This window comes from Chaetodon trifascialis, chromosome 5, assembly GCF_039877785.1.
Source record: "Chaetodon trifascialis isolate fChaTrf1 chromosome 5, fChaTrf1.hap1, whole genome shotgun sequence".
NCBI classification, from domain to species: Eukaryota; Metazoa; Chordata; class Actinopteri; order Chaetodontiformes; family Chaetodontidae; genus Chaetodon; species Chaetodon trifascialis.
Window position 1 is genome coordinate 24,077,206 of NC_092060.1, and position 26,999 is coordinate 24,104,204.

The 26,999-nt window shown below is 41.3% G+C and overlaps 3 protein-coding genes across 3 annotated transcripts; all 3 read right to left on the reverse strand.

Moving 5' to 3' along the window:
* Positions 1-5,917: 5,917 nt before the first annotated feature.
* Positions 5,918-11,777, reverse strand: rnf212 (ring finger protein 212). Its single transcript, XM_070961971.1, has 12 exons — positions 11,669-11,777; positions 10,842-10,903; positions 10,663-10,737; positions 10,468-10,524; positions 10,160-10,218; positions 10,017-10,076; positions 8,883-8,947; positions 8,340-8,400; positions 7,353-7,395; positions 7,156-7,210; positions 6,168-6,237; positions 5,918-6,038 (listed from the first exon to the last, which is right to left on the reverse strand). Exons 1-12 carry the CDS (start codon positions 11,775-11,777, stop codon positions 5,918-5,920), a joined length of 837 nt encoding a protein of 278 aa, XP_070818072.1.
* Positions 11,778-12,898: 1,121 nt separating this feature from the next.
* On the reverse strand, positions 12,899-14,722 carry LOC139331284 (transmembrane emp24 domain-containing protein 11). Its single transcript, XM_070962689.1, has 5 exons — positions 14,593-14,722; positions 14,036-14,127; positions 13,466-13,591; positions 13,159-13,305; positions 12,899-13,048 (listed from the first exon to the last, which is right to left on the reverse strand). The coding sequence occupies exons 1-5, from the start codon at positions 14,720-14,722 to the stop codon at positions 12,899-12,901; spliced, it is 645 nt and encodes a 214-aa protein (XP_070818790.1).
* A 2,661-nt stretch (positions 14,723-17,383) lies between these two features.
* Positions 17,384-26,758, reverse strand: spon2b (spondin 2b, extracellular matrix protein). The gene is made up of 6 exons (XM_070962688.1): positions 26,645-26,758; positions 25,038-25,319; positions 24,429-24,652; positions 21,243-21,434; positions 20,731-20,917; positions 17,384-18,454 (listed from the first exon to the last, which is right to left on the reverse strand). Exons 2-6 carry the CDS (start codon positions 25,270-25,272, stop codon positions 18,276-18,278), a joined length of 1,017 nt encoding a protein of 338 aa, XP_070818789.1. The 5' UTR covers positions 25,273-25,319; positions 26,645-26,758; the 3' UTR covers positions 17,384-18,275.
* Between the last annotated feature and the right edge of the window lie 241 nt (positions 26,759-26,999).

Here is a 26,999-nt window from a genome sequence, read left to right on the forward strand (position 1 = left end):
AAGAGCAGGGGGGAGGAAGATGGGGAGGACAGACAGAGGAGGAGTAAGATGAAGAGAAGCAGGGGGGAGGAGGAGGAGGAGGAGGAGGATGACACAGAGCTGAGCTGCTGACAGATGTGTTGAGCTCTCTGCTGCTCTGCTGTGATGAGAGGAGATGAGAAAAAGGAGGAGATCAGGGAAGAGTGCAGTTGTACATATTTTTGTTTCTAGGTATTAACAATCTTAAAATTAGTGACCTCCACTTCAGAAGAATCTAACAGTGGAATAACTTTCACTATCTTAGAATGAAATAAAATGCATCCACTTCGTCTCATTGAGATTATAAGCTTTTCAAAGAGACGTCAAGCCAAGAAGTCAAAACAGTAAAAAAGTCACAACAGTAGACGCATGAAGTATCAGGCTACACAAAAGTGCCGAGATTATCCTGTTAAAACATACATGCAGGTATCTGAAGTCTCAAGTCACCATTCAAATACATTAGAAACAATAGTAAAAACACTGTTGACCAATCCCCAAAGGAACCACTCACATTGAAGTCTGCTGTGTGTCATCCAATTAACTGTTTTCTCAGTCTTTGAACAGAGTATTTTATACCACAAAGAAGCTCACGCAGCTTTTCACAAGTGGAAAATTTCTGTCATTTCTCAGTGTAAATGTGAGTCGCCTCAGTTACAGATTGAAATCCTTTTTATGTGAATCAAGCAAACCTTGTTACTTTGGCTTGTTACATCCCGATTCAAACAGTCTGGAGTGCACAACTGTTATTTATAATGTAAAAGTAATGGAGGTTTGATAGTAATTTGAGAAAACCTTCTATAGTAACAACAACAAATTCAAAACTGTATGGTGAAAAGAACAAAGTAGCTGACAAACACACGACTTTGTTGACACTATCCAGGTTCTCTGTGAAGTGTTTTTAAGGATTTGATGTTGTAAAAGAAATGTCCATCACAGATATCCTCAAGATGTTCAGTCTTAAAGGTGAGTTTTGAGCTCTTAATTGGCTCACGTAAAGTCTTTTCAGTGAAAGTTGGATGAAATACCTTCTTTTGAGATTACATGGCATCACATTTAAATGCAGGTTGTCTGTCGTGTAACCTGGATGGATCACGCAGCCTTCATGTTTCTAAATCTGACAAGCCTTTTTCTCACTGGTGCTCTTGCAGTGGCCTGTTGTTGGTTTAGTAGACGTGTGTGAATCCGCTGAAATCTTTCCTCCCACTGTCAACGGGGATGTAGTCATTTGAACATCGCTCACACAGAAAAAATGTTGATTGTTGTTGTTTTGCAGAGAGATGCCTGAATTCAAAGGTGGACACTTAAAAGGGTTCCTACACAAAAATTTCTTAGAAAGGAAAAATGTGCGAATCACAGCGTGGCAGAAGGGCGTGAATTCACCGAAGACATTCCTGAGCTGAAGGGATGAAGGATGAATCCTTTGTTGGGTTGAGGTGACTGTTTTCTTTTGTTTTCTTTTGACGTGAACCGTCCGTCAACGTCACTAATTTCAAGAAATGTCAATATATATATGCATATACTTACTTTAAACTTATTTTTTTTACAATTGCTTAGTGGATCTTTGACACAGAGAGAAACATCGATTTAAACTTCAGTTACCAGAAATAATGTGGTACGTTTGTCAAGTTTTCTCTAAATGTTGTAGCATTTGCCTGCTGCTCCAAATAGTGAGCATACTTGAGTAAGCCATCACAATAATGGGTGAAGGTTTGCTCTTCTCCATTGCAGCCTGACTTCTTCTGGCCAACGAGATTGCTGCATTTTGGCATTTCGACGAAATCGTGTCCATTGCCAGAGCAAATGTTTAGTCCTGCAGACCTTGAGGTCTTGCAGGACCTTTTGCTCGCTCACAGAGTGGGTTCTGGTGTGCAGTTGGCTGGTTTAAAAGGGTGTGAACCCATGGAGGAGATTCCTGGGCGCTTGAGTCAACAGCAGCTGTGGTTGGTGATGAAGAGAAGCTGTCCAAAGAGCTTTTTACCGGCAACTGCCTTTTCACAGTGAGAGGACGGCTCAGGTGAATGGAGTCAGTGACCATGAAGGGCTGACACAGACACGCACCTGGGAGAAAACATAACACACATCTCCTCATAGAAAACCAGATAGATACCTATACATACACACACTCACCTGCGAGAGATGGAAAGTGCCTATGCAACATGTGCACCCGGCTACACATAGAAGTTTGCACACATATGCGTGCACACAAAGCGCAGATGCATGCTTCACATACACACTGGCGTACAGAGAGATGGGAACAACGCAGACACCTGGCTGGCACTGAAGCGCTGCTCTGTTTGCATACCTCTCCCTCTCCCCACTCATCCTCCACGCAGCCACAAAGCCGCCACTAAAACTAGGAAAACAAAAACACAAAAAAGAGGCTAAAAGGGGGCAACAGGCGGCTTCCATCCTTCTTCCACCCATCCCTCCCTTCCACCCTTCCTCTGTCTCTCTGTACCAAATGTTTACCTTCCCCCTGTGAAAAGAGAGGGATGTGGACAGACAGGGTGAGAAAAGAAAGAAATCTGGCAGGGGGGAAGGGAGCCAAGGCCTTTAAAGTCTGCCACAGAGCCGTGACAAAAGCCTCCTAATCTCGGTGTTGTCTTTCGGCCCCTTTTTCTCCCCGCACATCCTGCCAAGTGTGTGTTGCTGTGTGAGTGCGTGTATGTGTGTGCGTGTGTGTAAGAGAGAAAAAGAGGGGAAGAAAGTCAGAGTCGGTGTGTGTGTTATGCAAGCAACAGTGTGTGTGGATTTGTTTGAGAAAGGAGTAAAAAAGGCAGTGTAAGCTGGTGTGTGTGAAAAGAGATTGTGTGTGATAAGAGAGGTGTGTGTGTGTGTGTGTGTGTGTGTGTGTGTGTGTGTGTGTGTGTGTGTGTGTGTGTGTGTGTGTGTGTGTGTGTGTGTGACAGGAAAGGAATCTTTCCACAGCCGTGCTGACATCACTCAAGCATGCATGGGACAGTTGGAGGAGGCCGGGCCCCTTCAAAGGCAACAGCCTGCCTGCCTTCACATGTGGGATGCCTGTTTACTTGTGCGTGAGTGTGTGTTGAAGAGAATACGAGTGGTCCAGGTCACCCATCCTCACCTGCTCCTCTTTGACTCATAACTGCCCCTATTCGACTCTCTTCCACTAAAATGCAACAAAACTACGTGTGTGTGTCCGGCAATTCCTCGATCACATCCTTTTCGCCCTCTTCAAAAGCAGCAGATGTTAATAGATGTGTGTGTGTGTGTGCGCACGCGTGTGTGTGAGACCTCCTGAGCGCTCCTTCCTCATCCTGTCGATCCCTATCAGAGGCAGCTGTGGTCCAAAGGCCTTCACACACAGCAGAGGAATGTATTCTGGAGTTATCGTGATTTATACAAGGCTAAGATAGACTACAGTGCCACCTACAGGTCAATCAATTTAATGTCAAGTCAGAGCAACGTACAGTAAATGATTCCACTCAACCATCAGAAGAAGTAATGGCTTATATTTATGGAAAGAAATATCACCAAGAACTGGGTAATATGACTGAATATTAACACATAAATAAGGATTTTTTTCTGATATCAATTTAGAAAATTTATGTAACATCAAATATAAAATAATGAGATTGTCAGTGCAATAATCCCTCTTCAGCTGTTATGCTTAAATCAGAAACAATTCATTTAACGACTTATTTTGGTATTTTATTTTGATGAAATGAAACATGAAACAAAACCATTCAACAACATATTTGTGGGGTTTTTTGTGGGTGCTGTTATGTTACAATATGGAGGACTTTTGGGTAGATTTTTTTTTTGTTGTTATGTGGGTCATAATCGCAAAATCAAGGAAACACCTTGAGGCATGCTTTACAGTATATACATTAAAAATACCAGCAGGATGTCCCGTGTAATGACATACAAGGATGCTCAACCTTTCTGCCTTATGTCCCCTAATAGCCGGGTCACACATACCAAAGCATGCTGATGAAAATTATAGACAGTCTAGAAAAAAATCCAATACATCTGGTGGATAGGTTCCGGTGGATCTTCATTAGTCCTGTTCCATTGAATGCTAAACAGTAAAGGTAAAGGGATCACAGATTACACACTGTCAGGCTCCACAGGAACACTTTTTTGTGCACCTCCGAAAAACAAACAGCTCCGGTGTGAAATCATTTAGTTCATGTCGTGTCTTGCCTAGAGGGGATTACACTTACAGCACCAAAGGTACAAGAATGAAATACTGAGTGACAAAGTGTGAAATCTGGATCAGATTAAGAGAGAAGCTTCTCTTTCACACACACACACACGCACACACACACACACACACACACACACACACACACACACACACACACACACAGGATGATGGAGATGTAGAGACACAGAGCGAGAGGGAGGGGTGGACAAGCTGTGGGAACACGCTGCTGAATAATTACCACTGACATCAGAATAGTTTTCTTTAGCTCTCTGAAGTGGCAGGGCTCATTTGTACAGCCTGGAGCCATGCAGAGGTGTGTGTGTGTGAGAGAGAGAGAGTGTGTGTGCAGAGGAGAAAGTAAGAGAGGGGAAGAGAGATAAAGAGGGAGGAGGTATCTTTGTGCGTGAGAAACTCAAATTCAAAAAGAAAATTATAATATTACTATAATTGTGCGAGGTACAGCACAAGGATGGCCCAGCATTTGTGTGTGTGTGTGTGTGTGTGTGTGTGTGTGTGTGTGTGTGTGTGTGTGTGTGTGTGTGTGTGTGTGTGTGTGTGTGTGCGTGTGCATAAGGGAGAGATTATTCTGATTTAGTCTTCTCCCTGTCAGGGTCTGACACCATGACAGCTTAGTCTGCCCCAGGGAGCTATTTCTCTCTAAGTGGACCTTAAAAAACAGGAAACGACTTCAAATCCCGCCGGAGCGCAGAGGAGGATCAGCCCTACTGACTCTGTACAATACCCTTTAACTTCACACACACACACATGCTCGTAATGCCTGATTATAGTGTGCACGAACCCAGAACACACACACACACAGTCACACCTGAACCCGCTTCAATAGGCACCATTCACCACCCTGACAACCAAGGACAATAGAGGCAAAAACGCAGGTCGACAAAGAGAGAATCGACCTGTCTGAACACATCTGGCCGTCCTCGCCACCCGCTTCCCCGCGTCAGCTTTTCCTTGCTGTGATGACTTCAGGTGATATCATGTTTCTATTTGGATACACTTTGCTTTGCCTTCACTTGCAACAAGATTTGAGGGTGAAATCACGAGTCGTGTTACTGAGGTTACATGCAGCAGGCCAGGAGTGCGGGAGCTATTGTTCATGTGACTGCAGCATTCGTCAGTCGACCCTGAAGCCTGGTCTCACAGAATCCAGTAAATGGATGTATTTTTTTCAAGCATAATCCCAGTTTATCTTTGTAAATTGAACAGGTGCTGGTGCGGCACAGTGAGCATCACGTCAGATTGTGCCCTCGGCGAGAGGCTCGTACGGCTCTGTGGGTTGAGGCCTGCGCGTCTCTCTGCTGGATTAGTGAAAGCAATTCACTTTCAAAACAACACGGCGAAACAACTCAAACTCTAATGGATAACCTGACCTGTGACCCCATGTCAGTCACTACCACAGATATTCAGGAAAATGTGTATTGATCTCATCTGGATAAATACAGAATCATACCAGGATGATCAAAATGCTTATAGGAAAGCCACAGCTGAAATCCAAAAGAGTGCAGACCATATTTCATCAGTTTAATTGATTGTGAGACAAAAAGAATGCAATTCAATAACACAGAATCTGTGTTTAGTCATCAGCGTACAGTACGATGCATTCCAGTCAAGCCAATTTAATTCCACAACTCAAAAAAGTACCTCTATATACATGTCAGTGGCCAGGTTCTCTAAGGAACTCTGCTCTGAAGGTTTCATGACATGTGCTGGTTAAGGAGGAAGGCAGACCAGGGAGGAGAAGGAGTGTCTGAAGGAGGAGGGCGGTTTGAAGACCGGAGACCTCCATCCAGAACTCTGGTTGTATGAAATATCTGGGGTCACCGGAGATCGACTGGAAAGAGAGAGGAGAGGAGGAGTGCTGTTACGTTTGTTACACAGCTAACAACATGGTTGAATAATGAGAAATAATTTGCGTTATTATGATTTTATTAAGATGTCTTCATTGAATGAAAGTAGTCACCTGACTGTGGCTGAGCGAGCTGAATGGTTGGCCAGCGTGTTCTGATTGGACAATCTGTGAGGGACGGTGCCTGAACATAACACGAGAGAGATCCCATGTTAATCCTTAACACAGGTCGCGCAGACATAATGGCCATAATGATTTTTTTATTTTTTAAAAAAGAAGATATTTCTGGGTCATCATGAGCTTATGTGTCTCTTCTTCCATCACATGCGCTTGTTTCATTTGGAAAATCCTCCAGGAAGACAAAATAAATGGGTGAGCCATCTTCCAGAGTATCTCACATTTTTCACTTCACACAATGTCGTACATGTTAATATCCAACAGGGCAAAACCCCGACAGCAAGTACACAACCCTCTGCTACAGAGAGATTAAATGTCATCCCTATTTAGCAACAACAGTAAATTAAATCAAGCATTTTGATTAGCCCCTCAAAATCTGCGTCTGGTTAAATATTATGATTTCCTTCAGTACAACATTTACTGAAACACTCACACATGTGACATGCTGTCACCTGATTTATCTGCCACAATGGAGGTCAAATCCTTAAAGGAACTAAATGACATAATCAAAGAGAAGGAGCTCAGCAGGTGTAACCCTAAACATAACAACAGCCAACACCTGTACTGGTTTATCACTGTGGGTGATCAACCGTGGAGTCCATAAACCCCACACGAGGCTAGGCTGCATGATGGTTCTGTCAGATGATTATAGTGCAATTATGTCAGGGTCAACGTGACACCTTGTTTAGAAATATGCATTTTTTGGTGCATATCTTTGGCAGAGAGACACTAAGACTTAACCGTAAAGTGTCTTTAATGCCATGAGGGTTGTGAGACTGCACTGATGTAATGAAACAGAGTTATGACTTAGAGAGATCGCAAAGGCAGATCCAAGGTTGTGAGCAAAATTTGACACAAACAACACGTCTTCCCAAAATGACAACCAAAACAGGTTGTATGATAGATGACAGAGCAAAGCACAGACCCATTCGTCCATCCTGTGGAGGACTGATTAATGACAGCCTGGAGACAGTGTTAGGCTGAAAGACAGAGACACAAGGGAGAAACAGCACAAATCAAGACTTTTTATTTGCTAGTTACTCAGAACTTTAATTCTCAGTGTGCTAAAGTCTTAAATCGTCATTCCACAGAAGAACTGGAAGGTGAAATAATGAAACTCACTTTCCTGAACAGACTCCTTTCATCCACCTCCATGTTTTCAGTGCTGCAGGAGAACAGACGTCATTAATGCTGCTGGGTTCAGCTGGCTGAGCACCGCAGTGATACCTGCACTTTGTATAACAACATCATCTAACAACAGCATTTTTACTTTACAATTCATAATAATGCACATCATTTCAATAGCAGGTTCTTTAGTATTTCAATTACTCTATGCAGCCATTGCTTTCAAGGTATGATTATACTTGTTTACTTTTTATTTAAAACACTGCACATTTCTCCAAAACTTGGGAGCTGAAAAACCTCAAGAGGCTTGGCACTTCTCTACATAAAATAACATAGACTAAGTCTTGATTTTGCAAGATTTTTAATCAAATTCACGAAAAAAATCAAAATAATTTGAAAAGCAATCTACAAATAAAATGTATTATTCAACAAAAACCCCTTTATCATTATATGTTCCGGTTTCCATGACAACCTTATCAGCAAACAAATCATTCATTTACTTTTTACTTCAAAACTGAAGTGACCCTGCAGGCATGGCAGTAATACTGCATGTGGGGTTAATATCCGCGATCCATCATCTGCACTGCTTTCTCTCAGTAGAAGAATCTAAAGTCTCAGTGGATAAAACAACATTTGTACTATTAAGCTCGAGCAGCCAATCAATCTTGTGTCAACGGTGTCTGGGAAACCCAATAGGGAATCCTGACTAAAGCCAAGCGAAGCTTCGCTTATTCAGGTGTGTATGTGTGTGCAGACAGCCGCAGGGCAGGGCAAAGCTATAGAGCAGCTAAAGCTAACACGAGACACCGGAGCTGAACCCAGGATATAGCTTGTTTGCACTGTGAACACATTCTTGCTCTTATGTGAGAGGTAATGAGTAAAAAGAGACAGAGGTTGAGACGGGGTGAGAAGAGTGCAAATCAAAGATGAACACAGAAGAAGGTTAAAGAAATACGGGAACAGTTATAGAGGGAGAATACTCACACATTAGTCATGGAGGAGCGTCTTGAGAGAGACAAGGGGGAGTTATATGGGATCTGTACCACTGACACCAACAAGAAACAGACCCACAGCATCAGCAACCACTTTACACCATGTATTAATGATGACGAGACATTAGTGGCCATGCGTGGAATGAATGAAAATGCATGGCTCAGTGATACGACCACAAAGACATGACTTGAGCCAGATTTATGGCCAGTCAGCGGCCTATTTGGACAAGAGTTTCTGGTTTTGCTCCATAAGCCTGCTGAATGTGCCTTTTCTCAACCACTAACCCATCCTGCTTGGCTGTATATTTTCTCACTAGCATTACAAAAAGAGTTTTCTGGAACTCTGGAGAGCAATGTACATGTATATACCAAATACATGTATACTGATTGCATAGTATAATAAAATCATAGTATCTATGAAAATGTGAATGGCAGCTTTGAGGCACTACAGATTAAATAGGTGCCGTACACTGAGATGGCTGTCTGCCATACAGACTAATACAACAGTGACATTAAATTCTAAGATTGCTGTTACCTGATTTATGTCCATGTGCAGTGTGGGAGCTGTGGCTCATCTGAGGCACTGATGAAACTTTGGCACTGAGCGAGAAAAGTAATAAATAAGGTTAATCAGTTCCAGCAAAACATCACTGTTAGTTTGAATCCTAGAATGAGAGAACAGGTGAAGTCTCTTCTACTTTCAAAGGTGAACTCAAGCCAGACAAACAATCTTTTGAGAGTCTGGTTCAGAGATTTTTGCTGCAGTATGACTACCTGTAGTTTGTAATTTAAAGACTACTTAAAAAAGACGTATGAGCTGCAGTTCTCATGTGCTATAGGTGAATAATGCAGAGCTCTGTGAGGATCACAGAATGCTATAATATGTTGATATTATTCTTCAGATACTTAGCAGGGGTTACTCCAGACGTTGCTTAAATACTACAAGAAATATTTTTAATGATAGCTTTTCTGGCCTTTTCACTCGTCTCTTTGAATGAATTCAGTGTTGGCTATGGTTGGGACAGGCCAGGAGTAGATGTGCCAGGAGTGACACCTAGTGAGAGGAGAGGCATAACAGGCGGCTGGATGGAAAAACTTTAGGTGCTGCTCAAGATCACTGATGCATGAGAATGAAGGGGGCTAAAAAGATCACCTACAGAAGAGGATATTGATGAATAATAAATAAAAATAATAGTCCAGAAATAATGAACCTAAATATGTATATAGGTCAATCAAGAAAAGGGGCTGGATTGTTTGTAATCACAGTGTTTCTCGAGCCCAGGAAATTGATAATTGTTAGTGGGGTAGTTTTCATTTTGTGCTCTGTTGAGACCCATCTCACATTACTGTTTTTTGAATGCAACCAGATCCACAATGGATGGAAGCAAAACTACTGGCAGAGGTAAGTCCACCCACTGCTGAAGATCAGTTTGAGTTTGGTTCAACAGCTTCACATAGTTCTCTTTATAGACTTTACCAAAGAAACCACCAACATTAATGCTCAAATATTTGAAACTGCTGGAGCACCATTTAAGGGAAAAGAATTCTTATTTCATTGCTCAATAAATTGATTAGGAAAGCTTCACTCTTTGAGCCATTTATCTTGTAACCCGATACTGCAATGCATTCCTTGAGACAAATCCAATTATCCCTCTCTATGCTGCTGTACCTCTGATGTTGAAGAGAGGTTTCCAGCTTCGTAATGTAGGCGCTTTGTTCATTCAGCTTCCTTTAAATGAGACAAAAACATACTTAGATGAACTGCAATTTAGAAATGTCTATGAAAATGCTTAGAAACCTATTTTAACTTACATTGTCAGATGCTGCATTTCTTGCTTCATCTTCACGAACCCCTCTTCTAGTTTCTCATTCTGTAATTGATAAAATGGTTAGTAATGCACCTGTAAGCAGTGTTTAAATCTATTCTAATAGGAAGCAAATAGAACAGGAAGCAAAATCATACATTCAACATGGTTTTCTACATAGAAAAATTAATGGAATGGGATAGAACTGAACCTCAAACATACAGTCTATGAAATGCCAAATGAAGAAAAATGAAGCCTGAAAGACATTCACGTCAACAAACACCCACTGCAGCAACATACAGTGACATCTCTCACCCTTTGCTGGTAGTAAGTCAACAGTCGCTTTTGATGTCTTGCCTGGAACATTATAACCTGAGAAACAGGAAGAAACAATGCTATGTTGAGTCTGCACTAATAATGTAAAAATTCATGTTTCGTATATAACTCTACATAACAATTAACAAGACTGTTTTTAATATTTTATGATGTGGAGGTGGAAAATAACCAGACTTTGCTGATTTCCGTTAAGTGTTTGGTTGCCACAACGTTGATGTCGGTGAACAGTGCCTTCACCTCTGAGCTGCTCTGAAACAAAGACATTTCATGTGACTGTAATGACAGTTGGACTGTGAAATGATATCAGTTTTATTCTAAAGAGAATGATATTTAGTTAGAAGAAAGATGCTTACTTTGTCAGAGAGAGGGGATACTTGGCATTTGGCATTGCATATCAAACACTTGCCTTCTTTGCCTGATATAAAAAAAAGAGATACTGTTAATAAAATGCATAATCTTTCAAGGCTCATACTGAATAGAGGACATGCAGGCTGTAAATCAAATACAGCAACTGAACAAAAAGTGGTTCTCATAGCGCTTCTGTCTGAGACCACAAGTGAATTAAGTGTAACCCCTCAGTCAAACCCTGCAAGTCACATTGAATTAACATAAAATCAAACTCTTGAGAGTTTGATTGAGATTAAAGCCGTCAGAAACAGACCCGTGGCTTCTGAATATGATGGGGGGCTCCCAAAGTGGGACCAAGGGACCTCCAGGAGCACTATCAGAGGTTTCATATCCAATGTTGAATGGTGTAATTTCACTCGTATTTCATTTGAGGATACCGCCAGAAGCAGCCGCTGACAGAACAGGACAAAGTCAGAGATTTCACTCTCTTAGCCAAGAACAATATCAAACCCAGTGTGTCAAGAAATACTATCTCAAATGTGGCTTCCTCAGGGAAAGTTTATTTAAAGGAGGGGCTGCTTTGTGTCCTTTGATAGGACTTAATATTGGAAAAGTTAAGCTTGTGCTCCTGGCTTGAGTACACCTGGTGTAAACCTGAGTCATCTGCAATATCACTTCAAGTCCAACAGATGTCCCTGTCTAATCACGCTTTGACCTTCCTGCGGCAGCAAAGTACAACTGAGGGGACGATAAGGTGCTGAACTTTTTAATACATCAAACATGCCCGACAGTAACTGTCATGGCTGTTGTTTGAATCATAAGCCTTTTCTACCTTTCTGATAACAGACACTACAGATGACATGGCCACAGGTTGTGACAGCCAGTTTTCGGTCAGCACTGGGGGGGAGGAAGCAGGAGTTGCAGCAAATCCAGTAAGACATTTGAAGATCTGCAAGGAGATAAGATTAGCCAATTTACTTTGCTAAGTCTTTGCTGCTAGGGGGCCTTAAAGTTAGCTAAGTGGTATTACAACTGCCATCTTCATGAAGTACTTTAAAACATTTTCTGCATCTCTTTTAAGTCCAGGATAACTTTGGCTAACTACTTATTACAGTTAATTACATGGAGATGTATTATCTTACCAAAGGTATCCCGCTGCAAGTGAAGCTAACATATAGCTAACGTTAGCTAAACAACGGATCTTTGAACGAAGTTTTACGTGTAACGTTACGTCCTAACTGCGCACTTAACCGCAGACATATCCCTAGTGTGTTCAGTAATGATCTGAAGAAGCTAGCTTACTACGCTATTTATATATATATTCATATATATTACTAACTTAACTACATTAACTCAGCTCAGCTTTGTATTTCATATAAAGTTAACGTTACTAGCACGCACGGAAGGACGTCAGTTATTTACACTATGCTAACTATGGTAACGGTAGTGCTTTTGAGCTAGCTAGCCTTACTAAACATGCTACATGAAGCATTGAAACCTCTAAAAACATGAGGTAAGTTATCCATAAAAGGTGTTATTTAATTCATTTTGCGTATTGTTTCGAAAGGGAAGTGATGACAAAACAGTTCTCCTTCAAATTACTTTTATTATTTATCCACACTATCCTGTGTTGTTGTGCGTCTACTTAGTCCTGAAGAATTTGCTGCGTATTTGCTGATAATGGGGCCAAACAGCTGGACATAAAGCTCCAGATTTACGTATAAACAGTGGTATTGATATCAGATCCGATCACACAGTTTTAATGGCAATAAAGAATAAAAAAGAGAGGGAGAAGGAGGGGAAAAAGACAGAAATATTGTCATGTTACCTCAGGCAAAATTGTCAATATCATACACAAACTTTTTTAAACTCTCACATCCTTACACCTATTTTTCCATCGGCCTATGTCCAGGTCATCGGCTGTTTGGTAAAGACCTTAATTTCACATTGTTAAAGGCATGATGTGTGCCTGTTGAAGTCTACAGTATATACACTTGGATGGGTATGGGCAGGACGTGCTATAAGGCCATCAGGCTTAGAGCTGCCGGGTCAGAGGTCATCTTCAGACCAGCTTCTTGGCGATGAAGAAGTCTTTGAGTCTTTTCATCTGCCAGAAACCAACCGACAGCAGAATTGAGGTCTGCACCACGGCCCACCATAGCACTTTACTGTTGGTGGTCTCGCTCATCTGCCGAAACTCCTCCTCTTTCTCCTGAATGAGAGGAGGGAATAGAAAACATGGAGACGTGAAACACTGTCATTTTTCACTGTCACATCATGCAGTGTTATATTTGCAGACACTACGGTAAAATACTCATCTACCCTCTGGTACTCCTGATGCTTGATGATGAACATCATCTGATCTCTGAGGTGGCTGAGGCTGTTCTCCAGATTCTCCATGCTGCCTTTTGTCTTTTCAGTGTTGTGGTCAATTAAATGCTCTCCAATCTGAATATCCAAATGTAGCTTCTGTACAGCACGATAGAGGAAAATTAGGGGTTATTTTAAAAATTCTACTATTTGTCTGCATGCAATTTACTTCGATCTAGTATTGTAATACTGCAGCTGCGTTGCTGCATTTTTCCTTTTGTTATGTTAAACAAATTTTGTTTGTGTCCATAGGGCTTACCAGCTTCTCTCCAGCAAAGACAGCGAACCTTGTGGAGTTGGTTTGGAAGCAAAAGAAATGCTGACCAGAGGCGTGAGCTGTGAAGGTGAATTTGCCAAATTTACCATAGCGTTTGGACATCTGAACCTAGAGAACAGGAAAGACACTGTTGGGCCATCATCAAAAAGTCAAAAGTTGCTTGTTAAAGTGCAAGGGAAGAGGAAATGATGCGTTATTAGAAAAAAAGGAATAAAGTACAGCAGTAAGGTTCTCTTGCGGATGTCCTTTCATTTTTTTCATTGCAGAAATGTTCATAAAGTTGAATTTGAAATGAAACTCTGAAGGATTTCTTTTCATATTGGGACCACAGCATCCATAGCGTGCTTAAAAGGCTGCACTGGAGGTGTGAGACAGTATAACACAATAGCAGAGACAAAGAGTTGTGCTGTCAGTGCTAATCTTTACGCTTAAATTCATTTCATCCTTGTTTGGGTTTGGTTTCAATGTGGAAACCAGCCAGCACGTGTTTCAGTGCACCATGATACACATGTTTGTGCGATGCTGGCTTGGTGATGTACCTCTCTGCAGTACCTCATAGTTAGGGTCTTTGACTGTCACAGTGACGCCGAGGTGAGGGGAGTGGCTGGACATCATTGAATTCCAAGGCTCCAGCAAGAAGTGACCTGAAGGTAGGATACAGTCACATAAACAATCACATGCAATTGAAGGAAAAGTCATTATGAACATCACAGTATTAGATTAGGGATGAGGAAAAAATATTCTTATTATATTGCAGTTTAGATTTAAAATTCATCATATTCAATGTTTATACAAAATATTTAATATATACATTGTAGTATGCCATTGTAGGACTAATTGTAGGAAATGCTTTGTACTTTTAAGTACAATGAGTGACCTGTCCAGTGAATGGAATGCTCTTTATGCTCCCTAATGGTCAGTTTGGAAGTAATAAATGGCTTTTGCACTCACTGAAGTAAAAGACATACTATCATGAAAGTACATTACTGCCTGATTCAATAATCACGTGGCAATTCACAGTACAGTTTTAAGAATCTAATTCCACAATCATTACCTCTGTTGAGATTGTAAACGAGACTCAGGAGGAATATTCCCTCTCCAGGACTCACCAGTGACCAGCATGTCTTCAGGAATCTCCTCAATGATGCATTTTTCCTCCAGTTCTCCAAGATCAAAATACATGGCTGCTGCCAACATCAGGTAACACTGGAGGAGAAAGCCAGTGCCTCGCAAACCCATTTTCAGTTAACAATGAGCTATGAAGTTACAATACACACTGACCGAATGTTTGGCCCGCAGTTCCTAGTGACTTTTTTCTTGATCTGTTATTTCTAACCCAAGATTCCTCTAGCACAGCAGGTCCTCTAGCGTATACTGAAAGTGCAAGGCTATAAGGGAGACGGTGTGAGTGTGAGAAACTCACAGGTGCTGCTTTGTGTGACGAGACATTCTGGTCGTTTTGTGACTGGTTGACTCGAACCAGTGGCAAGGCTGCTAAGAATAGTGACTGACTGGGACTGACCACTTGCAGCAGATACAGATTATACAGTATTGTGACCATAATAAACAAACATGGATGGAAACATGAAACAGAAAATATCTAGCAATTAATAGAAGTCAGTAAAGCTATTGGGCATGGCATTAAACATGTTAATACTGCAGTAGACTTGTTTCCACTGCAGGGCCAAGTGCCTTCTCTGCATTTACTACACTAAATTGAGAGTGATAGATGCTGAGCTGTGCCCTAAGGGATAAATCGCTCACTATCAACAAGATGAGCAAGTAACATATTCAAGAAGGTGTTTATCCACCTTCATTGTCCCTCTGGGGTGCTCCGGGGTGAGAATATGTATGAGCCTGCTGCACCATATTATGGTGACTGATGGGTTATCCTCACAAATTCACTTCTCAGCTCTGGCGTACTGATGTAGTTCTTATTTCTTGGGGATTTATTAGCTCTTTTAAAATATAGTGTTCACATTTTAATCTTTTAAATCAGGTCAGGTCAGTTCTATTTATGCTATAGCCCAATATCACAGTTTGCCTCAAGGGGCTTTACAATCTGTACAGCACACGAGACCCTCTGTCCTTAGACCCTTGCTTTGGATAAGGGAATAACTCCCCCTTGAAAACCCTTTAATTTTAAACAGTAAGGTTCACCAGTGTCTGTCACTGCAAGAGAGTCCAAATGTCTTTGGAAATTGAGTGGGAACTGTCATCCAAACCATTACATACAATAGTTGCCATATGCTTACCCTCGATGAGGTCACTTATAAAGTAAACCCCCACACCTCCACACACACAGAATAAACCCTTCTCATATTTAGCATCTGCAAAAGTTGATATTCCTCAAAGTAAGCAAAGAGTCAGATTTCCTTCTCCTCCCACACTTAAGTAGTTTTACAGAAAGTGTGAATACTAAATCAATATGTTTAATATACCGGCCATTAAAACAGAAGATTCAATCTAAAACTAATGCTAACATATCTTATAATAATACTAATAATCTGCGTTTCGCTGTGAGCCGCATTTTGCTTCCAATCACTCCGTCAGTTCAAACAGTATTTCCTTCTGCCATTTTTGACAGATTTTCCTGTGGAAAGAGTATGGATGTTTTTATTTGTTGCAGTTTGTTCTAAACATTATTGGATGGCTGGTGGGGGGGTGCAGGTGTATGAAACATAGATTGGCAATAATATCCCTTGTATTGCATATGCACCACGATGTGTTCTAGGTCTTATTTTCATTGTTGATTTATCTGTCAAATATGCCCAAAATGATGTCTTCAAATGTTTTTTTTTTTTGTCCACAACCCAAATATATTTAGCTTACTGTCATAGAGGAGTAAAGAAACCAGAAAATAGTCACATTTAAGAAGCTAGAATAAGAAAAAAAACAAACAATCTATTATCAAAATAGTTGGTAATAGTTGAGAACTAAGTGATTAATTTATTAACCATTGCAGCTCTAATGTATTCTTCGTCATGTAGTATTGTATACTGGGTGTAAACTTTGTTCTTACCTCTCTCAGTCTTAGCTGATGAAAATACTGTAGAGGTAAGCCAGAAACTGGATCTGCTCCTCTCCTGTTTCTACTGATTCTCTGCCTCCGTCATTTTCCTCCCTCTTGTCATTCAAAACAGAAGGAGCTTCCTCGTGCACCAGATGTTCGGTTGTTATTGCCGTTCAATGTGTCATCTGCAGTGTGGTTTCTATATTGCTTGGTGGGACGGGGTGGGGGAGGTCATCAGCGATTTGATCTGTTTTACATATTTGCACCAATATCGTTCACAAAAGGCGGATTTTTCAATCTGTTTCACATTGTGTTGTCTCCGTCCTGCCCAGAAACCTTCTGAAAAAAAGAGTTCACTTTCTGTGTAACTGGTGTCTGTTCTGTCTATTAAATGGGACTCCTGCTTGGCACTGGGATGTGCTGCACTGGACGTCACAGCATGAAGTGAACTCTGTGAGATTTCAGGCTTTGTGATCTAAATCAACATTTGCTCGACTGTTTTAAATACTTGGTGAGCACATTCATCCGTTTTATGATCAACACTTCATCAGGCCGAACCCAAGCCAACAACGAGGGCTTGAACTCAGGTCATCCAGTTAAAAGCATATCTGTCTGTGCTGAATTTGATCCTGCAGCCCCAGTGGTACTAGTAATATTACCGTAGGAGCTCAAATGTAAGTAAGCCCAAATGTGTGATTCAGATTTGAAGCTCAAATACTGCACTTAGCATAGGCGCTAAAGTAGGATTTAAATTCATATCGTGCAAAATTTTTTTGTTATTGTGCTTATGTCATGTGAAGTTAGGCAGTAGAACTCCAAATATATGCACTTTATTATCTTTCATTATCTTTTTCTTGAAGAATCAGTTATGAATGAGGACCCATCTTAAAGATATATTTACACTTTATTGACCATACAGACAACATACATTTTTTGTACATTTTTTGTATTTTTTACAAAAAAAAACGTATTTTCTTGTGTTGAAATAATATCTCAATAACATAAAGGAATACACAATCTTACTTCCAGATTTGATATACTGTACACTACAGGTTAAAATCCTGTCAATAAATATATTCTTTGTCTTCAGGAAAACAACCACAATGTCTCTGTAAACATGTTTCAAATGTGGCATAGCTCAGAGGACATTAACTTCTATGTCTGACTCACTTTTCCGCTAGTTCTACTTCTGCTAATGGAACTATTGAGGCATCTTGTTTTCTCCTGTTCCAAAGCTGATATTATTTGGATTCTCTGTCAAGTACTTCTTAGATCTTAAGATTCATTTATATGGATTTATTTTCAAATCCGCTAGATGAAAGCTCTGTGATCTTTAGAGATGTCAAGCCAAAAGCAATTATAATGTGAAGATGTGTTTTCAGTAAATGGCTGCGTTTAAAACAACGATGTTCTGTCCCCAGACAATTTTGATAATCTGCCAAAACTGAACGGGTGTCTAATAGCTATCTTGCCAAACTACACCTCTGTCGTGCTGTCAGATCTATCAATATGACTTGAGGATAAGACTTTTTTGTGCAGTGTGCCTCTGCCAGTTTAACAGTCAATCAATCATTATGTTATTCATTTCCACAGAAAGAGAGCATGATCAGGGAGGAAAGAGGGGAGTCCAGTTCATCATATTTATGCCTCACGTGAATTCACTGCAGACCTTTTACTGTTGTTTCTCCGTCTTCGTCCTTTCCTCCCTTTCCTGGCTTTCCGCTCTTTCTTCTCTCTCCTCTCCTTACTCTCCTTCTTCTCCCTCCTTTCCTGGCTTAGTCATAAACAGTTGTCAGGGAAGCACTTCCTCTCTTCCTCCAGCAGGGGGCAGGCTGCTCCGTTGTTGGCTGGGTGCATTAGGATGTAGCGTGTGCGGTGCTGCACGCCTGAGTCTCCACACTTGCCTTTGCACAAGCCCCAAGGAGACCACACTGACACCTCGCAGTCCAGGGGGGTATCTGCCATGAGAAGGGGGGCATTATAATCACATTTAGGTTTGGTTTGTAATTTTCTTTGAGTTATTGCTTTTCCTTTATTGTTTGGAAGCGGCAAATGGTTGACATTTGTGTGTGGATATTTGAGTTTCCTTTTCTAGGTTTTGAATGGAAAGGAGAGGAATTAGTCATAATAAGAAAAATCACGGCTCTCCAGCCCTTATTTGTCTTTAGAAGAAGTGAATAAAATAATGAAAGGGGATTACAAGAAATGGTGCTGTGCTGTGCTGTGCGTGCCACTCTTTATGAACCCAGAGCTTCGTGTCATGGATTCTTGGCTGTGGTCATGCTGCTGGGGTTATGATGAATTTTTTTACCCTTCGTTTATTGACAGATTTTTTGCTGACTGTGCTTGCTCTCTGTCAGCATAGCTCAGCCTCAGTAACCAGCGCTACCACTTAATGAGTCAACTGCAGCAGATGGGGATTTATTGAGAGCTTGTGCACAGCTGATATGTATCACAGACTAAGTTGTCAGTTGAAGAGTGGAAAAGCAGAAGGATGGGAGACGGTACGGAAGCTGCATGGATGGACGGAAGGATGGTGGGATGGAACAAGTCTTGTGTGTCCATTAAGGACAGAGTGAAGGATAATGTGATATTAATAATGCTATGAAAGCCATAAGCTCATTAATCTTATTTTACATCAATAGTGTATGTCACAGATAAAATCTAGAGCAGGTGATTGCTAAACTTTAATAAAAGTTGTTCAAGCCTTTGGGGAGGGGACATGAAAGGGATAGAGAATAGAGAGAGAATTAATGGAGGGAGGCAAAGATAAACAGATGGAGGGGTAGGACGGAGCATTGGGATCAAGGCAGGAAACCCCACCAGATTCCTGGCCCCTCTCTGTTGTTTGTTGATTGGTAGTCTGGGGAACGGGCTTGTAGTCTGTGATGCTGAGTCAAACCTTTACAGTCACCCTGAACGCCGAATCTGATTACTGCACCGTCAGCTCGACTGCCAGGTTGACACGCTACACTTTCCTGGTCAAGTCATCTGTTTAGGCTTTCTGCGGTGATTCGTGTTTTTATAAAAGGTTATTTTCCCCTCCATGTCATATCGGAGAACATCGGTCACACAGACAGGTTGTTTGACTACTGCATTGTTGGCTTTACTTGCAGTTCGACACACTCTTCATCTTTATTTTTCCAAGCTGTCTTTCTATTCTTCCTTGCAGTTTGGCTTTTTACTGTTACCACTAATCTGTACAACAGGGAGTCTTAAAATTTAACAGTCTGAGAACCAAAATTAAGTAAATCGAGCTTCACCTTGTGGATCCAGTTAAAACATACGTGTCTGCATCCTATTTTGGGGTCACGGCCCAAACATTGCTGCTCATGATTTCTACCTAGTTTTCTTAAAATGCTCTTTCACTTTCTCATCGTTACACTGTTCCACTGGATGCCAGATGTGCCCCTGGTATTTTCTGATGCCCTACCCTCACTTGGCTTCTCTGGTTTCTGGTTGGAAGTAATTGAGTTTGTGTGTGGCCTGTAATAGTTCCCAAATGCTTTCATATGAGTCAGCAAAAAACAAAGACCCAAGCTCCTCGCATTGTGTGAAATCCGTGTTTCGCGCACCTTTGAGCATATATGCATATTATTCGATCAGTACAAGTGCAATGGAGAGAGAAAGGTTGGAAATGGTGGGTGCAAATCTGCAGTATCACAACAGCACTGTTTTACGTGTTGATCTTACTGCTACAACTATGTGTAAGTGCTTGTATTTGATTTTTATATCTGCAAAATAGTCATATTTGAGTGTTGCTCTTGGGCATTTTTGCCTGTTACTTAAAGATACCTCGAGACCTAAAAAAGCCCATTGAATGCATTTCTTTTCTCCTAAAACTATTGATAAGACAGTTTTTTTTGCATGTTTTAAATCGTTTACTTTTGCTAGCTTGGAGTTGTCTTCTTGTTACTGTACGCCTCTCTAAACAAACTGTCACCATCTGTTGATTAAAAGTGTCAAACCAGCGACAGGAATTTGTATGGCATCGCCCATGTACTCGCTTGAGTGCATCTTTGTTTCCGTGCAAGATAAAAGTTTGGACGCACTCTTAAAATCATTACTTAGTAGCACGACTAGTGGTCAAAGACTGTAGTGCAAAAAAAGGTAAATCTGGTAGAACTTCTGCTGCAGTGTGATGTCATCTGGCAAGGCGCTGCATTGGCCAAACAAATACATGCAGGCAGACATTGCTATTGGATCATCGTGTATTTGTGCCCCTCAGACTTACTTATGAGCTTGTCCTCTATCTCGTTTCCTGTTGGCAGTTGGTTGGACTGGGTGGGCTCCACAGGCAGGCTGATGATCTGATTGGTCTTCTTTATCTTGGTCAGCGTTACCTTTGCAATGGGTGGGAGGTGCTTCAGGCGGGGGTAGAAAAAGGAGTTGGCGGGGTGGTTAGGGAAGGAAGAAGTGATCTATGGAGGGAAAATGGATAAAGAATAACAGTGAATAGGTGCATTGAGTGTTCAAGGAACTATAATTCTTGTGCCAATACTTTCAGATGATAATAATAATACGTTGTTCTTTCCTCTTTGAAGTCATCAAAGCATTCAAGGCATTTATTTCATCTTCTGTTGGCAACTTGATTTAATTTTGCTTCTTTACAATAAAAAGTGCTATAAAACAATGTACTCATCGCTGGTTTTATCAAGCGATGTTAAACTCATTCACCCAGTTCACATGATAAGTGATTTTTGGCTTTGGATTAGTGGATATTACACTTGGCTGAGGCTAACCTACCTGTGTGATTTTGTCCTGTGGGATGGTCTCGAAGTTGGGAGAAGAGAAAGTGAACCCGCTGTCAGTTCCTGCATCGTACGGGAAAAGCTCCAGCGACACATTCTCTTTCCAGTGGTCGCCATCACATAAGTCGACACTGTCCACACCCACAAACCAGTCCGGGCTTGGAACGATTCGCACGATAAACGACAGCTGCAGATAGAGAGGAGGAAGTAGACCACAGGGAGGGAGATGGAGCGTAGAGAGAAAAAACAGAGAGAGGGAAATGAGGACATAGGTCAGAGTGACAGGTTGAGATGTGGAGAGAGAAGAGCAGAAAAGAGAATGGGTTGTTATTTCATGTCACCGTAGAGCTAAAACACAGTGTTAGTTTTAGCTCTTTCAATCAATGCCTCATTGTGTCAGTTGGACAGCGGCTTAAAGCCACAAAGGAAAAACTGGGTTTTTATGGTCTGAGTTAAAATCATTTTCCAATTGTATTCAGTAAGTTGGAAATGGAAATGAAAGCTAAAAAGTACTTGCTTCATTGCACATTTGTATTTCTGAATGATTTATGCACTTGATGTGTCCAGTCAACTAACTTTTACAACAGTAAAGAAACTATTGGAAATACTTTATCATCTGGATTTTGGCCACAAAACAGCCTCCATCCTGATCCTGATTTAGATGGATATACATATAGATAAAAGTTTGTTAAGACATAAATTCCTCAAAACTTGCGGTCTACATTACCCACAATGCAACTCAACTCCCGACAGTTGCTAACGTAGCCTTGGGCCAGTAGCCTAAAGCAGGAATGAGGTGTGATACCCTTGCTTGTTTCCAACTCCACACCAACAGATTTTCCTTCAATCCCAACCAGCGCTGACCCAAGTGACATCACTTGAGGTACTTTATCAGACTGTGCAACTCCCTGCAGCCATGAAAGCTTTTATACAACTTGAGTTCCCCTTTGAATCAATCATATGTGATATGTGTATCACACAGATTTCGCTGTGCTACGATGTGTATGAGATAAGTGTCATCATAGTGGGGATGCATAGTGCAATAACTCACCACCTCCCTACACATGTGATATTATTTCAGTACAATTTGTTTTGAGTTAGTGAATGTCTTCTGTCTCCAACTGGATTTTTTCCATTTCTGTCACCTTAAGGACACACCTTCCCTTGTCCAAGCCTAACATTGTGTTTGGTCCGTTGTGTCCTTAAATTTATGACCTACCCAGACACTCATCAGCAACAAGTTCAACAGCCAACTCCTGCAGAGTTTTACACAATGTGTAGAGACATAAATTAGACTTGCTATGTTTTCAGAGGGTCTCTTTAGGGTGCGGTGTGTGGAAACAACAGCGTGGAGCTGGTTTTATTGTAGCATTCACTGTTTTGCTGCATCGACCTCGTTAGAAGGCAATAATGCAGCTCTGTCTCACAATCATATGCTTTTTATGATCAACAAATGGCAGTAGCATGACAACTTATTGCTTGGATAAAACAACACTTTGGATATTAACTTGTAATTTTAGTTTTTTCCAACCCTGGTGTCATTTTTATAGTTTTGGCTGTTGTTACTCACAGACATGGGTTATGCAACAACCCCAGTGGAAGTAACTTTACAAGAGTTAAAAGGGTAACTACAGTCCTGATCTAGTTTAACTCAGGTTTAGGAAGTGTGGTAGATCAGAGTTGTAGCAGTTAGGACATCTGTAAGGTGCAGTGGATGTTTACAACACAGCTGGGACTTCCATTTTTACCTCTTAATTGTCAGTTTGTAATATGGTCAGACATTTGCATGATATGTGGACTTGATTGTAAATCTGTATGTATCAGAAGAATGATGGCTAAAACTACACGTAAAGATAAGGAAAACTAGAGATTAATTTGCAACAGGATCACACCAGCTGCTGCTGACGTTCCCACCCATGAGTACTCAGTGCTCATTACTACATTGATGAGCACTACAGTGGTACTCATGGGTCGGACCACACCCATCTTCAAACTTGGCCTTCAATTTATACTCAACGGCGCACCTGTAACGTTTCGTGATTACATCTTGGACGATGGATGATTTATCTTTCCCGGATAATGACACATTCTACCTTCATGACTGTGTTTAGTGTTGTGCATTCAAACATCAAACTAGGCAATATTTTAGCAGAATACATCGATAGATCAATACTTCCACAAGTTAAAAAATGACCATGCGAGGATGGTTAGGCATATTGAATAAATGTGGCACAGTTCACCTGTTTTGCCAAACTCACTTCTCTCATGTCACGTGTTCCATTGCACCATCCACTCAGGCCTTTCCACAAAAATATGGAGTAGCCAACTTGTGGGAAAATGTAGCCTCCTAGCGCCATCTGGGAGTATGTTTCCCCAGAGAAAAAGTTTGGCTTTAAAAGCGCAGCTTTGGTGGCCTCTGGTACATTCTAATGCCAATATTCCATCATATCCACTGGTCTTAATTATTTCATATTTTAATAACTTTTCCTACCCGATTGCAAAAGTATAATGGATTATGGTTCATGGGAATTAGGCTCTTGTGCTTTTTAGCCCACACATCATATTTTAAACATGATTTCATGCATCTGACATTGCTTTGCGTAAATGGTCAATGGCAAAAAAGCTAAAAGCGATCTAGGGTATTAAACAATAAATTACAGTGTGAGATTCTGGCATTGCTCTCATTTTCCTCATATGACACAGGCCTGTCGCTTTGGCAACATTGATTTATTAAGCCCATGAATGTCTGTGTGGCATTTATGGAAAATACAGCGCTTTCAGTGGACTTTTTAATGCTTACTGTGCTGTTGTCATGTTGCTGCCACTGGTGTTTTCCAATGCAGCACATCTGTTGAGGATGTCCCGTGTCCGTGCAAGCAATGCAATCTTTATGTTTTGTCATCAGTTGTTTTGCTTATATTTGTCAAACAGTGAAGACGACTCTCTCTATTTGGCAGGATACAACCTCTTTAAGCTGAACGCATATGCATGGTAAAAACTGTCCTTGGTCTTAACAAGAGCTATGATTGGCAACATTTTGAAATATTCTTTAGTCCTCAGACCTTGACTAAGGAAAGAATGGCATCATCTCATCATATATTATTGACCTGTCAGGAAAAGGCCCTGGATACACTTCATGCCCTTACCCAGACTGAACGAAACCAGGTGTTGAGTGACTTACATAGGAGTGCCTGGCGAAGACCTCAAACTCAGTGTTCATCTGGCCTGTGCCTCCCACAACAGCGGGAGCGGAGAGGATACCATAAACGCTCTGGATGCGCTCGCCGGCCTCCTCGACTTCCTTCATGAGTGTCCAGGCCTCACCTTTCTCTGCAAACTCTCTCACTCCGTTGCTGGCAAACTCATTACGCTGCCAGATGTGATAGTCGGAGCTGTGAGTCACTCCTAGGAGTAGACAGAGAGAGGGAAAGGAAGTTATTGTTGCAACAGGTATTAGTCTGCAGTCATTGGACATGTATATAAATTGCATTATTCAGCTTATATATACAGTATATATCTCCATAGGATATAAAGCAAGGTTGTTTTTTCCTATTTGTTGATATTGAGTGGTGTAATTTAATATTTTGTGATATTTTAGGTGGATTATTTGAAGGTGACATCTGTATTGACACACAAATCGGTGGCATTCAGTGGGCAGGACTTTTGCCATTTACTTCCTGCATAACGACCAATCGTTCTTCTTCTCTACCTTAGCTTCCAGTTACTCAACCAGCTGCCAACACTCTGACCAATGAGAATACAGTTCGACACCAGCTTGCTGTGGACTTACCAATAATGTTTGACCACTGTGCAGGGGGACGGTAGACAGGATACTGTTTGGGGAAAGCTGCCTGGGTCCACTTTCCAGTAAACGTTAGCCTGTACTGGGCAGTTTCCGAGGCTGTGCACATGGGGACGTCAGTAGGAACAGGCATTGAATGAACGCCTTGGCCTAATGTTAACATCATGACGAGCAGGTGGTAGAGTGCCTCAGAGATGGAGAGGATGTTCCTTGTGGTGTCCATGATTATGGAGCCTAATTTGGGGGAGGATGAAGGACGAGAGGGAGGACCTGTGTATATATAAGGCAGGATAAAGAAAGTAGAAAAGTCACTAGTAACGTTTCCATCAAGCTGAGTCATCCAGCTGCAAATGTGCACACATGTAATTGTCACATACTACACCCTTTTTTATGTTTTCTGCTCTGCTGTTGCTTCACCTCCAGAGGTCTGATTTAGGGCACTTCTACCAGCTGTTACCATAGATGTCTTCATTCTCAAGATTCAATTAATTTTATTCTGCCAAAGAGGATTTCTTGACTTTTTTGGTGCACATTCTGTAAAGCTTTGCAGTAGTCAGATTTGCACTCAGTTAGAATTTGACCCATTTATTTTGACGTCTCTACTTGCAGTTATGCTTTTCCTGTCAGATCTCGCACATGACAAGACTGACAAGGAGAACTGGAGGAAGGGCAAAGCATCTGGCTGCAGCATCAGTGCTGACTTTAATAAGTGGGGCATGTGAGTCAGAGGAAACTTTTCACTTAAACGTTCTCTGCTGTTTTTCCACTGTTTAGACTTGTAAACTCAGTTAAGCAGTGTAGGACTGGCAGAGGATCTTAATTTAAGAGGTGACACAGATATCTTGTTAATTTAGATGCAAACAATGAAAGTTTGGTCTATTATTATTTAATAGAAAAAAAGCTGTGTGTGTGTGTGTGTGTGTGTGTGTGTGTGTGTGTGTGTGTGTGTGGTCTCTCAGTCCTTCTCTTTTAACAGTATCATTAAAAACCTTTTCATGAATATGTTTGGACACTTCCTGATTGAGGTGTCCTGCAGCTGAATGTTTCCCTGTGGGACATTCATTAATTTTCTATGCAGCAGATCCTTGCTGCAGTAAAGATAAATACATGAACAGCATGCAGACAGAGTGATAGCAGTTTTAGTATATTGCTTCATCATACACACAATATATTAAATTCTGAGTTCAGAAATGTGTGAACGTGCTATTCTTACAAAACAGTGTTAATCTAATCTTATCAATTTAAAAGATTTTTGATGAAATGAAAGTTGGTGCTATTTCAGCTTCTAGATTTTGTCTGCATTTCACTCCAACATTGATTATTCCTAAATGTAACACATTGCATCCACATAAAATCTGTTACATCCACACTTCCTTGTCACATGTTTTCTTATCTGATTTAGTTTTTGCTTTAATGTGATAGGACAGAAATAATTGGCAGTAATCATACATGCACAGTTGGTACAGTAGCCTTCTATAATACAGCTGTCATTACCAGTATTTTGTGGAGACTGTTGAAAGCAGTCTTGCAAATGCAAAGCATCTCTGCACTGTCATCTGATGACAGGATGAAGATGTGGTGTGGAAACTACTCACTGGTTTTGCTCAGGGTTCCGGATGAATGGAGGTTGCAGCAGATGAGTGGAGAGGAGGACTGGTGGTGAGGAGATGGGGAGAGGAGAGCAATGGATGGTGGCTGTCGGGAGGAGTGACTGCGAGGCTCCAAGTCCTCCTTCCGCTATTTATGTCTTCCAGGAGGTTCACCCCTCTTTCTCCTCTCCCCCTTTCCCTCCTTTCTCCCTTTTCTTCCCCCTCCTCCCCTCTCTTGCTCCACTCCCCTCTTCAACTCACTTCACTTTTCTTTCAGTGCATTCTGTTTGCTTGTCAGTGACTTCCCTGCCCCCTTCATGCCCTCTGACTTTGGCTCTCCCTCCTTCACTCACTCACTCAC

What these genes read in the sequence shown, in the direction of transcription:
- rnf212 (XM_070961971.1), bottom strand. Translation starts at nt 11,777, where the DNA reads ATGTCTTACTGGATTTGCTGCAACTCCTGCTTCCTCCCCCCCAGTGCT. An exon ending in ACTTAACGGAAATCAGCAAA is followed by an intron (nt 10,525 to 10,662) that starts GTCTGGTTATTT and finishes CCTGTTTCTCAG; the next exon opens with GTTATAATGTTCCAGGCAAG. An exon ending in GAAATGCAGCATCTGACAAT is followed by an intron (nt 10,077 to 10,159) that starts GTAAGTTAAAAT and finishes TCTCATTTAAAG; the next exon opens with GAAGCTGAATGAACAAAGCG.
- LOC139331284 (XM_070962689.1), bottom strand. Translation starts at nt 14,722, where the DNA reads ATGGGTTTGCGAGGCACTGGCTTTCTCCTCCAGTGTTACCTGATGTTG. An exon ending in TCTTTGCTGGAGAGAAGCTG is followed by an intron (nt 13,306 to 13,465) that starts GTAAGCCCTATG and finishes CGTGCTGTACAG; the next exon opens with AAGCTACATTTGGATATTCA. An exon ending in AGCATCAGGAGTACCAGAGG is followed by an intron (nt 13,049 to 13,158) that starts GTAGATGAGTAT and finishes CCTCTCATTCAG; the next exon opens with GAGAAAGAGGAGGAGTTTCG.
- spon2b (XM_070962688.1), bottom strand. Translation starts at nt 25,272, where the DNA reads ATGGACACCACAAGGAACATCCTCTCCATCTCTGAGGCACTCTACCAC. An exon ending in ACAGTGGTCAAACATTATTG is followed by an intron (nt 24,653 to 25,037) that starts GTAAGTCCACAG and finishes GTCTACTCCTAG; the next exon opens with GAGTGACTCACAGCTCCGAC. An exon ending in CACAGGACAAAATCACACAG is followed by an intron (nt 20,918 to 21,242) that starts GTAGGTTAGCCT and finishes TTCCCTCCATAG; the next exon opens with ATCACTTCTTCCTTCCCTAA.